Source organism: Peromyscus eremicus, chromosome 6, assembly GCF_949786415.1.
Source record: "Peromyscus eremicus chromosome 6, PerEre_H2_v1, whole genome shotgun sequence".
Lineage (NCBI taxonomy): Eukaryota > Metazoa > Chordata > Mammalia > Rodentia > Cricetidae > Peromyscus > Peromyscus eremicus.
Window position 1 is genome coordinate 55162754 of NC_081421.1, and position 22997 is coordinate 55185750.

General features: G+C 36.4%; 1 protein-coding gene across 3 annotated transcripts in view; it reads right to left on the reverse strand.

Annotated features, from left to right (window-relative positions):
* Gria2 (glutamate ionotropic receptor AMPA type subunit 2) overlaps positions 1–22997 on the reverse strand; it is a 120407-nt gene that overhangs the window by 47053 nt on the left and 50357 nt on the right. For all 3 annotated transcript variants that reach the window (XM_059264748.1, XM_059264749.1, XM_059264747.1), the window contains exons 3-4: positions 10055–10294; positions 1291–1487 (exon numbers count right to left, since the gene is read on the reverse strand). In XM_059264748.1, coding sequence (XP_059120731.1) covers positions 1291–1487; positions 10055–10294 — 437 coding nt within the window. The remainder of the gene's footprint in view (positions 1–1290; positions 1488–10054; positions 10295–22997) is intronic.

The following is a 22997-nucleotide window of genomic DNA, read 5'->3' on the forward strand; positions in this document are numbered from 1 at the left end:
CTTTCAAGGAAGAAGCAGCTACAGTCTCTCTTCCTCCCTCTCTCTCTCTCTCTCTCTCTCTCTCTCACACACACACACACACACACACACACACACACACACACAGACACACAGACACACATACACATCAAATAGGATTAGTGAAGGATGCCTTACTAAGCAAATTGTGAAGCACGCTTGGTCAGTTTCTCTGCCTTAAAGCACTGAGAATCTGGTTTCTTACTGTATTCTTATGTTACAGCTTCATGGTTGCCCTATCCTGAAAGGTCTTATCTAAAGCATGGCAGTATGATAAGAACCGACGAAAGCATTCTCGTGTCTGATACAGTTATTTTTTTCTAACATCCAAATGAATACTGTTGACTTCCCACATTGTGAACATGGTCTGATTGTGTTTCCTTCATATTTTAATTTCATAGATTAAGATTTTAAGTGGACACAAATTTTCTAATATATATGCAAAACCAAAATATGCTTCTTATAAAAAATACCTCCTCTTTCTAGAGATGTAGACATAGTGTGCTGGTCTAAATAAGAATAACCTCCATAGGTCCATATATTTTAATGCTTAGTCACCAGGGAGTGGAACTATTTGATAGGATTAGAATGACTAGGAAGTATGACTTTGTTGGAGGAAGTGTGTCACTGGAGGTGGGCTTTGAGGTTTCAAAAGCCCATGACAGACCCTACCTCACTCTCTGTGCCTTCAGATCAGGATGAAGCTCTCCAGTACCATGCCTGCCATGCCTGCTACCATGTTCCCTGGCATGATTATAATGGACTACTCCTCTGAAACTGTAAGTAAGTCCCTAATTAAATGCATTCTCTGGGAAGAGTTGACACAGGCACAGTGTCTCTTCATAGCAATGAATAGTGACTAAGACACATAGGTATAAAATAACATAGGCTCTGTACATTGTATTGAAATAATCATGTATAAACCTCAAACCAATTCACTTTTGCATTAGGACATCAGATTTGCTTTGACTTAATTAAATCTAAAGTTTCCAACTAGGAAAAGAATGAAGGTTTAAAACAAAGCTTATGTAATATTCAAACATTTGATATTATACATTGAAGTTATTCAATGTTAAAAATCAATCTATCAGCATTATTGACAGCCATCTGCCATTGCTTAGTGAAGCTAGGGATAATTCAATTGATGATCTTTGCTGCATTGTACATGAACTATAAACTGAAAACTGCTGTTCAAGCATCTTGCAGGATGATCCTTGCCAGTGCTGATGCTGCATGCATAGTCTATATTTGGCAGAAAACAGAGGAACAAACCTGGTCCACAATGTCATTCACTTTATCCCTTTCACAGTCAAGGATTACACGCCGTTCTTTTTTTAACTCCAGATCTTGAAAGAGCGATCTGTAGGTCTCATCTTTCTTGTCATTGTTAATGTTCCCCACATTGATAGCAGTCACCTGCCATTTCTTCTCAGCAGCAGAATCCAGTACAGCTTGCAGTGTTGATAAGCCTGGGAAGACAATGGGCAAGGATGACAGATGAGGATACTGGAGAATCTCAGAACCAGAATGGGAAATGGCCAGATCTACATTGTTAAGCTTGATGTATTTCTGCAGCTACAGGGAGGCTGAATTCTGACAGAAGCTATGATTTCTTTTTATCAATATCTGCTATGTCTGTGTGAGATTAAAAAGGCAAAAACAAACTGCCAAAGGAAATTTGGATCACATTCTTTATAACTCTGAGATGTGCTTCTTGTAACATGCTGACATACACGATCTACAATATCTGTAAATTAACTAAAATGAAAAAAAATCCCATATCCCACTTTACAGAAGGTAAAATAGTTTTAGCTGTATGTGATAGTCCACCATTTTGTATGAGTAACCTTGATGGGGTTTAGTCCACATGGACTCCCTGAGCAGCTGAATACCACAGTCAGTGATAGCTAAAAGGCTGCCATGCAACCTTTGTTGTTCAGTCAGCAGCAGAATGAGGGCTTTTTTTCCTTCTGCAGACTTCTGTTATATTTTTGTTTTTGGAATTGCTCTTGTGGATATTAAATTGTTCATCTATTAACCAGATGGTGCTCTACTACAGATTTATCTCATTTCCTAAATATAAGACTATTTTTCATTTGTTAGTAATTTTTGTTAGAGTATAGTATTCCTTCATGGTGGTATTTAATTATACATAAACTGTAGCATGTTTAGAACTTTAGGATCAACAACTGGGGTTGGGATTATTTCAAGCTATAAAAAGTCATTGACAACCACATGGATTTAGTGTTAGTCATAAGTAGACAAAGTGATTATTTCTTGAAGAGCTAAATCTATAGTTTAGTACTACAAAAATAGTAGATGTCCTTTTCTTCCATATAATTTAAATTTCAGCTGTTCTCACTAAAGCCAAGTTCATCATGTAGAAGAATAACTTCATGGAAACATGATCTGAAGGCCACATAAAGAATTCAGACTCAGTATATTTTCTTCTTCATTCCAGAATGAACTGTATAATTCTAAAAGTACAGTGATCTGTTTTTATCTATATGGTGTATTATTCACCTGATGTGAGCACATTTATTTATAATCTAAGTTCAAATACTGAATTTACAATGGCCAGGAAGGGAGAAGCTACCTGTTTTGTCCATCAACATTTCAAGCTATAAAAATTCATTGACAATTACATGGATTTAGTATTAGTCATAAGTAGACAAAGTGATTTAGGATATCTTTTGATATTGACAAACAAGTAAATTCCCCAAAGAAGCTATATGCCAAAGGCTGAAGGTGCCTTTGTAGCTCTTCCAGTAAAGATGAGGAAAATGCAGCATCAGTCAAAATCATAATGGCAATAGACTCAAGGACCTAACGTTTATTTGATTTAAATGCATGAAATCATAATTAAAATAAGTATTAAAATATTTATTTTCTTTAAATGGGTTACAACCAATTAACTATTTTGAAAACAAAAACAAGCAAGAACCGTGGGGTTGCAGAGGCTTTTCCTGTGTGGAATATACTCAAGGTGAAGATAAAAAATCAAGGTTTCTTTTTTCCTTTAGACAAAATCCAGCTAATACACAATGAACAAACATGAGTTTAGAATCAACATTGTGTAACTTCCAATGAAGTTAGTGAGTCAAGGCAACAACTGTCAACTGTTCTGTGCCACTTAATACACAGTTGGACTGATATGCAAAACGTAATCTTCTCAGGCTATACATTTACAGGGAATATATGAGTATATAACGAGCCCCAAGGTGTTCAGATTATTAAAATCTAGAATGGGAAGTAGATCACATAATAACAATTCTAACAAAATACATTAACCAACTATGATACATAGAACTCATTTTTATCCTTCTCTGAACAAACAATTAACAATGTTAATGTATATATATGTATATATATATATATATATATATATATATATATATGAATTGCATATACATGAAAAACTGATGATGGTTATTATTTTATTCTAAATAATTGAAGGGTGATAAGAATATCAGATAAAACAATAAAACTTTTTTATGTAGTATTCATTGTGAAAGGGGTTAAAAATTCATGGCACCCTGGGTATGGTGCCACTACACTGTAATCTTAGGTCTTTAAAGGCTTAAGCAGTAAAACCATGAGTTTTAGACTTAGTCACTAAACAAATGCCTGACAATCTTTCTAATGCCATTTATAATGAAAATTAAAAACACTTTATCTTAATAGACAGTACATAATAGAGTGAACTCAAATCAATCTGGGGGAAATTAACCAAAGCCCCTTGTGTCTGCTTTTATAGTAAAAGGTAGAGATAAACATGAATTTATCAAGGGGTGGCATAGATCTCCCATCACTTACAAAAAACTTTCAGTCATAAAACCCTAGAATCCATCATAAAGCACCCATGATTGCTGTTCACTCTGGGCAAATTCAATCCCCTCAAGTTGTAACTCAAGTACCTTGTCAGCTTCTCATCACCAATAAAGGCAGAGCACAAACAACTGGCCACCTCATCAACTCAACAGCTATAAGCTGCTTGGAAATATGTTTTGTAACTACTTCATTGTCTTTTCTACCTTCCAGTTATCAGACATGTGCCTCCAGTCACCTTAAAAACATGTCCAAGAATAAGGGTCATGCTTTCCCCATTTTATCATATAGCCATCCTTGGGAGCCTCCTTTACTCTATGCATTAAGATATTTTATTAAATAATGAAATTTCAACCCTGAAAACTTTGAGTGTTAATGTATTTGGCATTGTCTGGTCTTTGACAGATACTATAAGAAAATTTACATATAAATTCACTTATAAATGTGTAAGTAGATTTCATCAAGTGATAAATTTAAGCCTAGAATTTATTGGCATTTCACAATGTCAAAGAATATAGAGATAATATATAAAATTAAAGATAATGGATTTTTTTAACAAACTTAACTTTCAAACTCATTTATTCTGTGTGACAAGTAATGGGCACTCAGTATAGACTCTACATTATTAAAACTCTTAGTATTAATATTTTGGAAGCTGTGTAACCTGACACAAATTACTTCTTTTTAAAAGCTCAACTTCCCAAGTAGTACTCTATCAGATTTGCTACATTCTGTCAGTTGACATTGCATAATGGCGCATCAGTCATTCACAAGCTGAGGTCTGATCTCACCCCAAATTTGAAGAGACTGTTGCACCTTGCTCAGGAACCGACTCTCTCAGATTATTTTTCAGGGGTAGCCACAGACTCTCTCAAGATCAGCTACTTAATTTCCTCATTCCTCACAGCTGATAATCTTGTAAGATTTCTATTGACAGATTTCTTCACACTTCGTTCGAGACTTTTAAAGTCACGAGACTGATTCACTGCCTGCTTCACCAAGTGGGCAATGCTTTTTAAATTACATACCACTAAAAATGTGTGTTCTGGCTAGGAAGATGTGACTAACCTCTTCTTTTGCAACCCAACTCCACACTGCTGTTCTCTTGGCCCTACAATGTAATTATGAAATAAAGCAAGCTGAGCTCTTTTCCTTCTCATATGAAATGGCACAGAGCTTTCTCCATCAGTACATGAAGCACTTAATTAATATAGAAATGTGTGTGGGGATCAGAAGCTCTACATAAACACTGGTTCATGTAAAGCTATCAGTGAGCATTATTCACTCAACCCAGATACCTATTCTGCTGTATCATGTCATCTTGCTTACTTCTTCCTTCTAAACAATTTAGCAAGAAGAAAGATGTTGAAATAAATAGCTGTCCATGTAAAATTGGAAGAAAAAAAAGTATCTACCCTTTTTAATCATTTTTAATAGATCCTTAAAACTTTCCAGTTATGAGTCCAAAATTAAGTTCTTAACGTTACTTAGTTCTTAAACATTTGGATCTAGAAAGAAATGGCTAGTTCAACATTGTTAACAATAGGCTTTGAATGCATGACCTAACTATAAGCTGACAATTTTTCTAAAATTCAAAAAATGACTAGCAGCAATGCTAATTTCATATAGACTCACTGTCCATGACAGTAAGAGAAAAATTTTAGCTTAAAATTCCTTTCATTTACTTATTAAGTCCTGAAATTTAAAGTGATAACTGCTGGAAGGCATATTCCATTCAGAACTGTCTTCATTCTTAAAATTATTATATTTTTGCATAAAAATTTCACTATCTCACTCGTTCTAGGCAGTGCAATTAATACACATGTTCACTAACTCATTGCACTGTGCCTAAAGTAGATTATATTAACATGTATTTGCACCATCAGTTTTCCCAGGACATCAGGGGAAAAATTATAGTTTGGAAGCATTTTAGTTTTATGCTAGCTGATTTCTTTGACCTGGAGTCAAGCTCCTTCACTTTGAGGGTTAAACAGTGTTCGTTCAAAATTAAAACCAAGACACAAATATAGAAATGAGGCATTGATTCTGTTTTCACTTACTGCACAGAGAAATGTATCACCTTTCTTTATTGACATTGAGCCAATAAACACGTCATTGGGCTCAAATTCAAATATATTGCACCTGTATCCAAAGATCAAAATTATAACGCCTAATGGGGTGGCCGAGGTGGCCCATTACTCTAGTTAAATATGTTACAAATATCCATCTCACTACACCCAGTGCACTAATAGCACAAGGCTTTCAGGAAGGGCACAGAGTCCTCAAGGAGTATCAGGCTCCTGCCAAGTAGCTGGGTAAAGAGAAGACACTAGCAATTCTGAAATGTCAGCGGGAATGGGAAGAACAGCATCTGATTTCCTGTCACCAGGAAACTGAGATTGGTGGAAGATGACTCTATACAAAGATCATAGCACCCAAGGCTTCCCATGTTTCTGCTGCGATGTAACCACAGCATTTGGATGGATTTTGGGAAATAAGGTTAAATTAATTACAGTATTAGTTAAAAGCAGCATGATGAAACAGAATATGTCTAAGTCTCTTTCATCTGGTTTATAAATTTGGGGAGAATATTGTTTGGGGTGGAATTTCCATGTCTAGGTCTCATGCTATTCAAAGAAACTTTTATTTGCTGGACATCATAGTGTAACACTACACACTACACAAATCCATGTAATCAAGGAGGTAGAGAGGAGAGCATATTGAGAAGGGAACCTGCAACGATGTCTGTTGATAGAGGAAATTATGGGACCTCTTTAAAAAGCATGATCAGTAAGAATAAGGTAACAGAGTAGGCCCTCCACAGCAGGTAATGCTACAGTGGGGAGGGAGTGCATGAGAGAAACAGGGAAAGGGGAAAGATAGAACAGTTCACAGGATGAATGCATGCATAATTTTAACATTATGCAAAGTCATAAAAATTAAGCCACTAATAAGACAAAAGTAGTCAGCAATTACTCCATTTCCATTAGCTAAGTAAAACATAACATAAAGGCTAAGGCCATGCCTGCATCTGAGAGTCTTATGTATTAATCTCTGGAAAGAGTTGTCAGTGGAAGGCTTGTGCAACACTTAACACATTAAAACATCGGCAGCTACTTGATAATACCTCAAAAGTGTGCCCATAAGGTCACTTTGGCTTTAATATATAATTACTTAATATTATGACACTAATGTTCTTTGGCCAACAGATGCACTTGACTCAAATCAATTTGTATAATTTAATAATTGGAGATTATCTCATCCTTCTCATTTTATTTAATATTTTGAAAGTATTAATAAAAATGCTATAAAATGCCCCAAATTCTCTTTGCAAGTACATATGTCTGCCTGCCCTCACTTGACAGTTCCCCAGCTCCTTTTATTGCTGAGTATCTCTCTCAGCAATAAAAGTCTTTGTGTTTCTCTTCCTCTGTTTATGCAGCTGATGTCTATTTGAATATTTTTGAGACTCACATTTTTTCATTGAAAATGAATTCTTCTCTCATGCAATACATTCTGAACATAGACCACAGTTTTCCCTCCCTCCACTCCTCCCAGTTTCCCACAGTCTCCTCTTTCTCCCAGATTTACTCCTCCATAGTTGCTCTTCAGAAAAGAGCAGGCCTCCAAGAGACAACAGCAGAACAGGACAAAACAAGATACAATAGCACAAGGCAACAGCCCTCATGTGGAGGCTGGACAAGGCAATAGGAGGAAAAGAGTCCCAAGAGCAGGGGAAAGAGTCAGAGATAAACTCACTTTTAACCAATGGGAATACCAGAGTGAAGACAAGGCTAAGGGTGAGGAACATTCCTAAACTAATGCCACATTTGGCCTCATCCACAAGTAAAATTTGTTCATCTTCTACCTTTTCAACTTAGCAAGCATGATTCAGCTTCTAATATCAGATCAAATTTAAGATGCCCAAACATTTAACTCATTCAGTGAATGTCAACTCTGTGTCTAGTATTACCTGTAGCTCTGCATGTCTAGTTATGAATCTCACACCCTGTGTGAGGAGTGCTCCTGAGTAGTGCCTTCCTGCAACTAACAGTAATGCCATAAATAACAAATAGACCTTATGCTGGGTGACTAAATCAGTCCCAGGAATGTAGTGGAAGTTCAATAAATAGTTCCTGAGTGACACAGTCAATGCCACTATTAATTATGAATTGTTATACACCCTAGGAAGGTAAATAAAACACTGCTTTGTAAGAAAATGCCAGTATGACAGGTGTCTCTCAGGAAATGATATGTGAAAGCAGACATCAAGAGGCTCTACAAACCTGAGCTATGTGCAGACATTTGAGGTAAAAGAGTTTGGCCCTTGTCAGAAAGTGAAAGAAGGTCAATCAGATTTAGGATTTATATTTAGTGAATGAGCAAGTCTCAAGAACTCACTGGAGAATGGGGTGGGACCCAAATATTATAAAGCCTGAAAGCCAGGCCGAGAATTTCAATCTTATCCTCATTATAATGTGAAGAAGTCATTGAAGTCTTTCAAGCAAGTGGGAGGCAGAATGATGCTGAAAAAACAACAACAACAACAACAAAAACATTTAAAATAATTCTGACTGCTTTATTGAAAATGGGTCACATAGACACCAGTATGGCATTAAGGAGATGAAGTACTGGACATGTGGTGGTACATTGGCCTGGGGAGATAGGTCCAGAAAAGAAGCCTATAGATATGAAATACATATAGATGAAAATAACAACACTACAATGCAAGTGTGAGAAATTGATTTAAAATATACCCAACTTCTGGAAGAGTTCTAGGGAAACCAAGTCCTAAAAACGTGGCCACAGGGCAAAAGGGAAGGCTAAATACCCATAAGCTCAGTTTTAGAAGCTTTTTTTTTTAAATCACATTCACAGGGAGCTCATATTAAAGTCATCCTGAACCTTGAAATCCACATTGACCATCATGACTCTGTCGGTAGTTTTCATGTATAGTGTAGATATCAAATCTTCTTTCTCAAAGCAGGGGACAAAGTTGTTGACATAGATTTATTTTAGTTTAGTTCAGTTTAGTTTATAGAGTACTGACTGGTTTTTACAGAGGCCAGTCATACCATGGTTCAAGGGGACAGGGCTGAGCAAAGATGTCTAGCTTGAGCAGGCCTGTCTCTGAACCACAGCAGCCAAGTCTAGGTGATCAATGGAGAATGGACTGATGCTGATTCCCTTCCAGTCTGCCCTTCAGCATAACTAGGTGCCCTGTTTTGGTCAAAATGGACTTCTGTATTTCATTTGAAATTTTAAGTACTCCAAGAAGTGAGCTGCTGAAGGATTCAGTGTGGAGATTAGCTCCACTTACATAAAAATCTTTACCCTCTTGTCTGTGCTATAGGTACTCTCCAAAGACACATAAACATCCACACAAAGTGTTTCATGCAATGCAGAGTATGCACAGACTCACATAAGCTCACCATAGATCTGATGAATGTTAAGAAGACCTTGGCTCCAAAACCCCAAAAGCAGACCTTCTAGTATTAACCTTCACAACAAACAATATAGAAACATAAAGAGTTCCCCATCCCCTAATTAGTGCACTCATATAACACATAAACAATCCTGTGAAATTATATAGGGCAGCTTGGATTGGATACCAGAGGCCTGTGCTGGACTATCCTACACACAAGTAGTCATGACCTCAGAGCAGCTGGTGACTTGTCTCAGGTTCAAAGACCTTATTTTAAAAGCAAGGCTACTTCCTGCCTGATAAATCTTTTACACTGAACAAGATTTAGTAACTATAAACTACTACAAAACTTTTTATTTATATGCTTGTATGAATTCCCTTTAAGTCACTCATCCTCTGATTAGGAACATAGCCGTTCTGGGGTTTTTGTTGCTCACATGTCAAGCTGTTCTATGCTAGGACTGAACACTAAGTCATACATTGTCACAGATTATCCCTATCAACTGTGCTCTCAAATATTAAGTTGTGTATTCTGTTTCTCTTGATTATGTGCCTGTGTTTTGGTTGTTGTGTCTTGTTCTGTTTTTTTGTTTGTTTGGTTTTTTTTTTGTTTTACTTTAAGCATATATACATATTAAAATTGCATTATTCATTTACACAGCAAAATTAAACAACAAAATTCTTGGGCGTTATACACCTTCATATTACTAAAGCAGCACATATAAATACCAAGGGCAAATGCTGTGTTTGACTGATTAAAAAGGGTTACATTCTCTCACCTACCTCTGTCACTGTCATAGAGGTATGCAAACTTGTCCCATTGGTAGTACTCGATCAAGCTAAGGAGTGCTCCTTTGAGGTCAGGTCGCATCTGGATGACAAATGGATGTGTGCCATCTGTTGGGAAGCTGGGTGTGATAAAGGACACATGGAGTGTCCCACAGAATGATGTTATGGTATTTACAGACTTCTTGTCATAAAATCCAAAAATTGCGTAGACTCCTCTTGAGAACTGGGAACAGACTAGAAATTGGAAATACAAAAGGAGAAGTTATTTAATCATTGTGTGATCACATGGATTGTCCTGAAATGCAATATTCATATAAAGTACAAAATTTACCAGATCAAACGAAATAGTAAGTGAGTATCAATGATTCATCAAAATTTAAGGGAACTTATTCACTTAGCATTCAGTTAAATGATGAAAAAACACTATACAGGATAAAAAGTAGCAGATAAGGCAACAAGAAAATGCATAGGTTATGTAACATGCTTAATTAATGGTCTTTTAGGACAGATTTTTTTAAATGCATAAGACATTAAGGTTTTAATTTTTATTTTAATTAAAATGTAATTAAATCTCAATCCAATCCCTCTTATGTCCCCCTTCCCCATTTCATCTCAAATTTATGACCTCTTGTTTTTTTTTTTTTTTTTTTTTTTTGCTTGTGTGTATATGATTTCATGGCTGAGAGCTTCTTTATTGGGTAACCAACTAGAGGTAGAGGCTCATCCCTGAAAGAGGTTAATTCTTTCTCCCTTAGCAGCCATAATCTGTCTGTAGAATTTTTGTCTAGGAGTGGCATCCCACGGGATTCATCCCTTTCACTTTATCATGCCTAGTGTTAATTTTAAAAACAAACTGTAGTTATCTGGACAATATACTCTCTCAAAACAGCTTGTTCCTAAGAAAATCAGATTCCTTAAAAGGCTTTATGTGAGCTGAGGAGATGGCGCAGTTGGTAAAATTCATACCTCACAAGCAGATAACTGAGTTTGAGCCATAGAACCCACATTAAGAAGCCAGACATAGTGTCATGCATTAGTAATACCATCATTGGGGAGGTGGAGACAGGAGGATCCCTGGGATTCACTAGTCAACTGGCCTAGCCTAATCAGTAAACCCCAGATTCAAGGAGAGGCCCTGTGTAAAAATAAAGTAGAATACTATCACAGGGAACAACACTCAAATATGACTTCTGTCTTCATCATGCACACACATGCACACATGAGCATGGTCACTGGCAGATTTCTTAAGTCTAATAAGAATGGTCTTTTGAAACATCAACATGACTGTATCTCTTTTGAGAAGTAAAAGCTACTTGGTCCAGGACTACAATGCTCTATTTCCATCTGTGAAAGTCTTCTAGTTACCAGCCCAGGTGATCAGAGGCTTTTGATCAATGCATAGCTGGTATTTTCCAAATGTTGCTGAACATCTTCCAAATGAATTAACTCCACATGAAGGTAAAACCAATACTGTCTTATTTCACTGTGTCTCTTCACAAAGAAAAGTAGAAATAAATTTGTCTCATGAACAAGAATCTTGCTAAAATAGATACAGATTCTAATAAGCAAATTGGAATGATCAATAAATAATAGCCAATGTTTCAATAATTAGGGGATGTAATTGAATGGATAGTGATATCAGCTATTCCTTTCAGTGGTCCATATTTCTAAACAATTTCTATTTTCCTGTAAATATTTCTTGGCATTCTGCTTACTTCTGTTGATCTAACTAACATAAGCTTTCTGGGTTTTTAGGTTACATCTGTATAATATATTTTTATATCCCATCTTTTATTTTTAATCTTCTGCAGAATGGGCTGATAATATCAGAGAATACTAGATGGCTTTTCATATATTTCATGTAACTCCAAGATGAAATTATAGTGTTTTATTTATGTCCATATAATTTGTCCTCCTCTAGGCAAAGAAAAAGGTAGCCTTTAATATATTTGATGACTGTGTCTGTTCATCATATAGATGAAAAAGACCTTTGGCTATTAAGTCTTCTAGGCAACTCCACAATGATCTCTTATTTTGTACATGGATACATGAGTACTGACATGGGAATCTTAAATTTAAATTGGTTATAATTTTTGTTAAATCTTAGATTGATGAAGTATGACATCTGAAAAGGGAGGATTGATGTAAAATTCTCCCTGGATCTTCTTTATTTGATTTCCAATGAAAGGTTGGCTTGGCATCTAGACACTATGGGGCTATCATGCAATATGATTTATTGATGGAACTTCCTCGCTTAATGCAATAGTTTCTCTGATGGAAAGAGCAGCCACAGCATCACCTGAATGCTTGAAAAGGAAGCCACTTCTTAAATACAGAATCTCAGTGAGGAGCCATACCTTTCATTTTCCACTAGTTTGGACTGCGTTGCAAAGAGACCTTTGTGTTTTGTAACCAGCTGGATGCACTAATCTTTGTCTCAATAAGAAGAACAAATTGTACCAAACTTTTTTTAAAGAAACTACATCTCTTTTAACTCAGAAACCATTTTTCTAGGAAATTCTGACAATTCTTCAGTAAATATTATTTTACAAAAATGGTCTTTGTCTCTTGACAAACCTTGGTCACCCTCCACCCTATTATATTACCTTTCATGAATTATAATGACGTTCTTTTTTTCCTACTGTACTCTATTATTTGGATATTTCTCTCTTAATATCCTGTTTCTACACATTCCATTTGACCAATATTTCTCAGTCATGGTCACTACCCCAAGATATGGTAAGAGTGACATTGAGATCTATGAGCAAGCATCTTAGCTGAGGTACTGTTTCTAAGTTCGCAGTAACAAACTGAAAAGGGAAACTTAATTATCATGTTACTTCAGTGGCTCATATCCAAATGACCAAGGCCTTCTGTAGTCTCATACTGTTGTTTCGCCAGTGGAGCGCTGCATTTGAATTTGTATTGCTGTCACAGGTGCCTGATAGATATTTGATAAGAAAGCTCTCTTTTCATTCCTTTTACATGCGTGTGGTGAAAGTCTATGGTAGAACTGAGTTCAATTCACAGATGTCAGGAATCAGAGTGAGAAGAAGAAAGGACCAGTATAAGTTGTCACTCCCAAGAGCATGCCCACAGTGGCCTATTGCCTCCAGGTAGGCACTAACTTCCACTTTCTTTTAATTTCCTAAAAACATCACAAACTGGAGAGCAAGCATTTAACATTAGCAAGAGGTGTAGGGGGAGTGCCTATTCACATTTTAACATTTTGTTCTCCCTTCCAAACTCTTCTACCCATCTCATAATGCAGAATGAATTGTCTATCTCTGAGAGTGAACATTATTTTAGCTGTTACAAAATTGGTTTAAAGTCCAAATGCAAAGTCTCTTCTGAAACACATGCCAAACTCTTACCCATGACCCACTATAAAGTCAAACAGAAGGTTATGTACTTCCATGACACAAATAACAAAATATAAATCCAATTCTAAAATAAAGTAATAGGAATAACAAGGAAGGCACAGAAGGGGGAAAAGAAGGAGGAGGAGGAGGAGGAGGAGGAGGAGGAGGAGGAGGAGGAGGAGGAGGAGGAGATTGAGAAGGAGAAGGAGAAGAAGGAGAAGAAGAAGAAGACGAAGAAGAAAATCTAGCAGGGAAACAAGTAAATTTTTCAGCACTGTGTAAAATTCAGGATATTCCAGATGCATGGTGTCATGATGTGAACTTCAATGGGCTTGAGTAGCTCCAACACTGTATGGCGTTGGCATCTTGTATTTTACATTGGATGCCTGCTTCCTGCCTGCAGGTTTCCTCAAGAGATGTTCCACATTTCTGGCATCTCTAAACTCACTCCCAAAGCTTCATGCTCTACCATCTCAGGAAATCTTTTGAGGGATTGTAACCCTGATATACATTCTTTCGCATTTCATTGTTTTTAATTTCAAAATCTAGATGAGATCCTCTGTGACACTTTAACTGTTGCTACTTCATCCTCCCTCAGTTCACAGAGATGGATCTGACTGGGGAGACAGGAAATGAAGAAGAAATTATACACACACACACACACACACACACACACAAATATTTGGGATCAGGTGGTCTGGGCCTTATGAGAAAGAGAGAGACTGCAGCATCTTGGGAGCTCAACATGTTTTTATAGAGTTGAACGTTGAAGCAGGGTTATTGCACACAGCTGAATAAGGAGCAGGGTTATTACAAATAAGTAAGGATTTATGGTATAAAGCTGCATCAAGGAGGCAAGTTTATCTAATCTTGGTAGGAGCAGCCCTTGTAAGAGAACAGTCTTCAGGCTGTAAGAGTCTAGGAGTAGAAAGCAATGGTGGGCATTTTCTGTATATACTATTAACACTCATACTCAGAACCCTAAGTAAGGCTTTGCTATCTCCTCCTAAGCCTTACTGCACTGGCAGGGTCTTTGCTATTTCCCTCTGGGTCTGAAGCTAGTGTCCTCAACATGGTCATGCTTATGTCAACAGCACATATTCACTCAGGACTTTTTTAACTCCAGGCTTCCTTCTCTCCTCATATCTTGCCATCCACATGTAGATAAAACTAGCATCATGTGTATAACATCAAGGAATGCTGCCCTCTGAGCATTGGCCACCCTTCTTTGGACAGTGTATATAGAAGCCTGTGATTGTGTAGGTTTCTGAATGTGAAGAAATACTTCTCCCAGCAACCCCATGAACCAGAGGACTACAGAGCACTTTAAAGCCAGTTTGCCTTTTATGAACTTATCAGCTCTGGATTTGATGTGGTCTTGTTTATACTTAGGATGTCTTCATGGCATCTTTTCTTTTTCCCAGTTGAACGTGCTTAACTTATTTTTAATGGTGCTATTCTTGCTAACAAGTATATCTTACTTGGCTTCAGGTTTGCTCCTTTTCTGGCAAAACTGCTTTTCTAAGACTTCTACTCTACTCTTCCTTCACAATTCTCACTATAAAGCTGGCTAAAAGACTTTCTAACATGCTGCAGTCAAGATGCTGAACTGTTTCAAACATTCTTTCACCAGCTTAAACTCAGCAACCCATGGGGTCTCAGGAAATGGACAACAGGTAGAGAAATTCATCACCGTAACAAAACATAAATAGCTTTGATTCCTACTCTCAGTGAAATCTTTATTCCCCAAAATACTTCTTATATCCTCATTTCCAAAATTGCATGCTTAGATTTTTTTGATAGTAATGAATACTTTCTTAGCACTAGTTTTCTGTCTTATTTGGAATTAATAATAATTTTTTTTATCATTGTAACACCATATGACATAATCAGTTTAATGAAATAAGAACTTCTTTTAGTTTTTGGTTTCAGAGGTTTCATCACCCATAATTCTCTGCTTTTGTCATTCTGGGCTCTTGGTCATGCATAGTATCGTGGTCATATAAATGTGTGGCAGAGGAGTCTTCCCTTATAGCACATAGCAAGAAAAGAGACAGAAACAGAAACTGGTGGCCAGCCTCCATTGGCATACCCACAATGACCAACCTAGACATCACATCATATAAATTCCTACCATTTCTCCAAATAATTCTACCAGCATGAAAACCAAACATACAACTTATGAACTTGTAAGAACACTTCATATTGGAATTGTAACCAGCGTGGATGGATACAGAAACCTATTAAACACCAAAATTAAGTGAGATATTTTGAATTAATTAGAAATGTGCTTATTTATTTCATTTTCATCTCTACTTTATTCCCCAATGATGTTTCTAAAGGATAAAGTTTCCTCCCTGCCCTACATCTTCTATGGGAAGAAGGTTTAAAACTACCTAGATTACCCAAAACAGTGTGCTATTAACTCTGGGGAAAATATGGAAAAAAATAACAAGCTTTCTAAAATGAAGTAGACAATGTCAGAACTACTGAACAGTCATCATAAATATAGAAGACAAAGACGAACAACACAGAGTTTTAACTCTAGCTTCATAGCCTGTACAATAACAGTTTTGCACATTATTGTAAGTTTCTGAATGATTAAGTTGATTACCATAAGAAGGTCACGTATAACTTGGGATTAAAAAAATGATTGCAAAGGAGTTAGTGAAGATACTCTTGGTGAGTTCTACTTGAGTTAAATATTTAATAACAACATTGAAAAACTCAGCAAAGTAAAATCCTTCCATAAGACATTTTAGGTCAAACCACAGAAGTAATAATCTCCTGGGTGTAAGTAACTTGCTGATTATTTCACTTTTTATTACAAGAACAGATGATACAAGCTCGCAACAATGCTGATGGTGCATCCTACCCTTCCATCCTCTTGGGTCATTCTGTTCACTGGTGCTGCTAATGTGGCATTCACGATACAGTCTGGAAGACTTCACATCATTGTTTGGTAGAATAAAGAGCTGTGTATGATTTAGTTTTGTCTTCCATTGTTTACATTTATACATTGATATTCACTTTCATAAAATGGTGTAAGCTTCTTCATAAGCAGAAAGGCAACAGCCTCTCTGCAGTTCAGCTTGTGGTCTGGTCCTAGATCCATCAAGAAGGAGAACCACCCTTATAATCTAGTCAGCACAAGAGACCTTCACCTCTCAAGGTACTTGAACAGATTCTACTACTGAAATTTTCCTATCATTTGTTAGCAATGATATCTTACTCATAAAAAGCAATCATATCTTGCTCATGTCTATCAAGCATCTCTGGCCTTGTCTAAATGTGTGATTTGGGTTTCTTTCTATTACAACTAATAGTTTTCGATGCTAATTCCTTCTCTGCACCACTGCCGTGCAAATCATACCATCTTAGTCTCTCCCTTTAATTATCCTTTACCATCTTGTTCTCCTTCTCATGAGACTTGACTAACACTTGTTCTCTTCACTTTTTACTCTGTGTCTCTGGCAGGTTTCATCCTTTTCAATGTAAATTCAACTTTTATGTGCACACTCTTGGGCTTTTGTTGTTATTGTGTTTTCTGTTATTTAGTAACAGGACCTCACCCTCTAGTTAAGACAGGCTGGGATTTGACAGTGTAGCTGAGGCTGATCCTGAGCTGGCAGTGATATTAAACTTCCAAGAGCTAGATTAGGTATGTGTCACCACTCCAGGATGCCACACGCTTCTTTCTTTCTTTCTTTCTTTCTTTCTTTCTTTCTTTCTTTCTTTCTTTCTTTCTTTCTTTCTTTCTTTCTTCTCTCTCTCTCTCTCTCTCTCTCTCTCTCTCTCTCTCTCTTCTTTCTTTTCTTTTCTTTTCTTTTCTTTTCTTTTCTTTTCTTGTTTTCATGACAGGGGTTCTCACTGTAGTTTTGGTGCCTATCCTGGATCTCGCTCTGTAGACACATGTTTCTTAAACCTTTATCATCATCATCACTGTTGTCTCCCCTAACTATTTTATTGACTTAGAAAATTAAAAATTACAATTTCCTGAAGAAAATGAAAATGAGAATGAAAGAAATGAATAAAGGAGAAAAGAAAAGAAAGGAAAACTGAGAATTTTAGCCTGGGAAGCTCGACCTTCCTATAGGTCTCTCTTCTGTAACAGCATCATAATTACTGAAGTTACTTAGATTTAGAATTGCAGAAAATTTTCTTTATTTCTCTTCTTTGTTCTGTTCACACTATCCCTCTCCACTTCATTCATTCCACAGTGATGAATGTTCTTTAAAACCTGTTATATTTGGTTCCAATGTTGGACAGGCATAAACTTGCCAAGTAAGTATCTGCTTAGCTGAGGTTTGCTGAGCAAGATTTTCTAAGCATTTCCTGGATCTCCACCATCTTCATCTTTTTCTTCAATTATGACATGTTCATCTCTCTCCTTTCAGTTTCTAATCTTTCCTGCAGATCTTCCTAAAACACACTACCTAAAAATGCATTCTCTGCTGATTCATCTCCCAATTTCCTTTGTCGTTTTTACATTCTATTTCTCAGGGATCTCATCCTTATTACCAAGGTCCCACTCAACTTTTCATGTAATTTTTTCTACAAGTCCATCACCCTAGTTGTTTATTTGTTTACACCTCTTTATTTAACCTGAAAATACACAATACAACTATCACATACATGATTGATGTTATATACATCCATGCTTATATATTTTTTGCTCAAATAAGTTATAATTAAAGTAATTTCAATAAGATGTCAAGGGTAAGCTTTCTAGAATTAAAAAAGAAAAAGAAATATGTGGTGAAACAGCTCTTTTACAGTGTCTAAAAACACATAGTTATCCCTAAAAGCTTGAAGACATGGAAATGTTATTCAGTACCCAAAGATGTGCTGCCAATGACGGTGGATACAGAAGCTGAAAATTCTAATAATGACAGCCATTTGAATTTGAATCTCGAGTTGGACTTGGAGAGACAAGTTACTCTTCTCTGCGTCAACCTGAGGATAGCAATCTTACCTATGTCAACAAAAGGTAGGATGGCATTAACAAAACACAAAAAGCACCTCTCAGCGGCGTCAACAGCCAGTTAGCCACGTAGAAACCTCTCTCTCTCTGCCATGCTTTCCACATTATAATTAATGTTAATACCTGCTATTTATCAGTTGTTCATCAGAAGTTTGCTCATTTTTTTCTGTTAGCTTGAAGTGTATCACCTCCACAAGACAATGTTCATGTGTTGTAAATCAAACCCATCTTCTCAGGCCAAGAGATATATGGATCTTCCCTACTTTGATCCCCAGAATACAAGGGTTCAGCAAGTGTTGTCCACTTGACCTCTCCAATCTCTATTCCTCAGTGTTGCTGACAGTGCCCAATAGAGTCTCCTTGACACTTATTTACTAAATTCCTGCAATAATTTCTCAAACAGCATCCCCTGTCATACATCTCTTTCCTATCACAGCAAAAATCACTCTCTTACTTAGAAATTGTCTATGTGCTCCACTTGCTGAATAAAGAAAAGCAGCATCACTCTAGTTTTATCAGTTTTGTGTAGTCTGAGTCTCATGTGTTTATCATATGTGATTCTAAAGTCATTTACATGGCTCTATGTTACCGGCATTATTGCCGCTTAGCTTCCTCTTTAAACAGTGAATCAACTGAGAAAAGAATAAAGATCCCATTACCTGTACGAGTCTCATAAGTACATGACACACAGTAATCATGTAATAAATGGCACTTAATAAAGTAACAATTCTTCCATGAAGTGTGTCCTGCCTATGAGCAAATGAATGCCACCTTCGGTGATTGTCTCTGTCTTATTGTCACTCTGTCTTCAACCTATCTGAAGTGTGAGTGACACTGTTAGGGTGTCTTGCTGATTTATGACCTCCTTCAATAAATGAGTCTGTATGAGAACAGAATAAAAGCAGAGAATGGGAAGCCAGCTGTAGCTTTCCCTGGCTACCTAGTAGGAGAACTGCTGATCTTGAGCTGCACTTCCCAATCTGGGGATGTCTCTTGTCTACCTACTACACAAGGAAGACTTAACGCTTGAGTTGTAAAAACCTATACATAATACTCAAGAGAATATTAATGATTAGGTAAGTGTGCTTTTAACAATAAATCCAATCACAGTGATTTTTTTCTTCTGCAATACTCAAATCAGGAATTTCATAGTTAAATCATTATAATATTTATTATTGGGCAAATATATGTCAGAACCAAATGGTTAATAATGTAAAATGTAGGTTCTTACACGGAGATGTCATTTCTGCTGTTACTCAAACTTCTCAAAATTCATTACTTTCCTCCTGAATTGCCATTTTTCAGGAATCACTGGCTTAGTTTTAAAATCCATAGAAAACTTGGTCAATCTTTCGTCAAGCAAAAGATGACACTCTTTGGAATATCTGTGGCATCCAATTGTGTTACTCTTTCCAAATTTATTTTATATGGAGAGAATTTTATATGTCAAGTGAGGAATTAAAAATACAGCAAGATGCACAACAAAGGGGGCACACATCAGTGAAGGACAGTGCCTCCCCCCCCCGTTGTATATGCATCAAGCCTCCAAGCTTATTGTAAGCAACATTGAATCCTTTAAAATGTAATCGTCATGGTATTGTACGGTACATACATCGTTAAGAGTTTCATGGTACATACATGGTTAGAATTTATGTAAAGTTTTTGGAAGAATGATAGAAATTGAACCATGTCTCCATTATATGTGGACATTTTAGACCATTACAATTTTGTATGATATTGATGAAATGGAGTGAAACTATGCCTTTTCCATAAATATGGCTATTTTAAAGTTTGGATAGCTACTGGAGGACTTTATTTTCTCCTCTGTGGACATGAACTGCTTCCACTCAAGAGATGGCAGTTTAAAATCCACACAAATCTCCCTAAAATTTCAGCAATCACTGCTTAGCTAGTGAACATAACAATGGCTATGAGACAGTGTGTAGAATAATAAGCACACACCCAAGTGACAGTCTCTACAAATTGCCTCACTACTGTTTAACCTACAGTTATGCCACCTATCTATATAGTGATAAATTGCCTCTGCTTTGCATATATCTTGAGCCCATTTATCATAGGGATAGTTAATGTGATGCAACATCATCTCTCAGTCATAGAAGACTGTGAAGTAGTAAGAATGCATTTTTCTTTCTCCCTAGCAAGTATCTGTCCTTTCTGACTTGTATGCTAAATAGTCTGAGTGAGGTTAAATGTCCTAAGTTTATTGTTGTGGCCTTTATTATAAGCCACTTTAGAAATCTATAGCATTTATTCTTGCTTCATTCTTCATCTAAGATGGCAGACAATAATGGCATCAGCAGTAATGGGCAATAACTCTAATGTAAATTTTAATGATGGGACATGGACATGGAAATGAAGGAGAATTACCTCCATTTATTTATGATGCTATTTCACAAGAGTTGGTTCCAATGGTTCCATTCTTCATCTTGGTCATTCATTCCCTTCACACACACACACACACACTCACACACACACACAGAGAGAGAGAGAGAGAGAGAGAGAGAGAGAGAGAGAGAGAGAGAGAGAGAGAGAGAGAGAGAGTTTTGAACTCTGAAAAGTCTTGCTGGCCTCAAGCTCTAGGTGAGGTCCACATCTCTGGGTTCTGGTATGGTATGAGTTTTACATATAGTATATCAGGCTTCATGAATGCCTACAGGCCTGGCTTCTCATCTCACCATGCCAAGAACCAGCTGTGTGTTTCCGGCAAGTGGCAGAATTCAGAGGTCTTAATGTCCTCAAATGTCCCAACTAGCTTAGACATGGCTCTAAATGACTGAACATTCAAGAGATAAATTCTAGACAATGCCAAGTCACTCACGTGTATTCTTTATCACATATATTTTATATAAATTCCATATGAGAATTAATCAACTTTAATGGACTTAGTCCACCATTATCTGTATATGTTATTATTATTTATTATATTTATCATTCTTTTTATATTTATTCTCTGCCCTCTCCTCTTTTCTCTTAAATAATTTTATTCTTCATGTCCCTTTTCGTCTTGAAACTGCACACTTACTTGGTTAATCCTTCCACACTTTGTATCATCCTAATGTTGCTGTAGAATTCTTTAAACATTCTGTCTTAGATATGCTATTTAAGAAAACTGTGGACTGTCCAAACACAAAGCTAAGCCCACAGATCCTGCTTATCCATCACCATCTACAAGTATTTGGTTGATTTGTTTGTATTTTTTCAACATTGAGTACTGTGTTTTGAACAAATTGCCTCTCATCCCCTCCCCTCCGGTTCTTCTTTCATTCCCCATCACCACCACTCTTTTTTTTTTTTTTCTAACTGAACATACTCTTTTCCTTCTATTAAACCTGTGACTCCATTTAGTACTGCTTTTATGCATGGGTATAGAACCATCTGTTGAAGCCTGTGTGGCTTTTGAGAAATATTTTTTATTATTTGTATGTGTGCTACATTTCTTAAAAGAAATGTATTTTAAAGGTATGCCATCAATGTGTTATTGAAGCAATAAAAATTGAGTGGGAATTTGAATAACTATCTGACATACTTGATCAATGTACGAAATTAAATCCTTTTATACAGCCTATAATTCTTCCTTTCCCATAATAGATTGGTTTTTAAAAGCCCATATATTATTAATGATTGTTCAGTTCACCACCATATGGTCCATAGAGTATGGAAATATGGGAGGAAATATAATATAGGTCACATAATATCAATACTTAGTCATTATCAATATGATTCTGTAATTTTTCATACCCTGTTTTTACAATACTACCATAGATGATATAATAAAGAGAAAAATAATTATCCAGACAATATTTCTCCATTGTTAAAATGGACCAAAGCTATTCAGAGGGGTGAAATGAACAGTCAGTGAATAAGAAAGAGAAACAAAAGTCTCAGTATGGCAGTAACTATTTCTATGAGAGAGAAAGCTGGAGAAATTGAAAGTGAGCAGCTGCAAACTCATTGCAAGGGAAAATGCTAATAACATATCATGACTTATGCATTCCAAGTTATTTTCTCCTCATGTGACCATTGGAGAGAGGCACATGTGAAATCAGTTAAAGTCACTATTTCAGATATCTAAATGAGTGTGTGTCTGGTTCTAGAGAACACACATAATTCTGTATATAAATCACAGAGTAAATTGTAAAGCTGGCAACTTAAGAGTGTCTAAATTGAATACAACTGGTAAGAGTTTGAGGCAGAACAAAAGTCCATACTGAAATCTGAACTCTAGTTTGGTTTCCTGCCTCCTGTGAGCTGTGCAATAACTGTGAAGCCCACGAAGAAAATGTAAAAACAAATAGCTCTGATATAGCTAGGGCTTCTAAAACAAATGATCAAAGAATTGAAAATGTGTCTGCTTTTAATTTTTTTAAGAGTAAAATTATAGTGCATGCCATAATTCAGTAGGAATGACAACAGATCTTCAATCAACAGGAACTAAATAAAATAAGTCCTAATAGCCAAGCTAGCGGTGATAAGCTGTACCCTCTGAACCAGTACATGGATTAAATGCTATTCTATTCCTAGGAAATAATGCCTTCTGGAAATATTTTAAAAATCAAGAAGGAACCAGTAA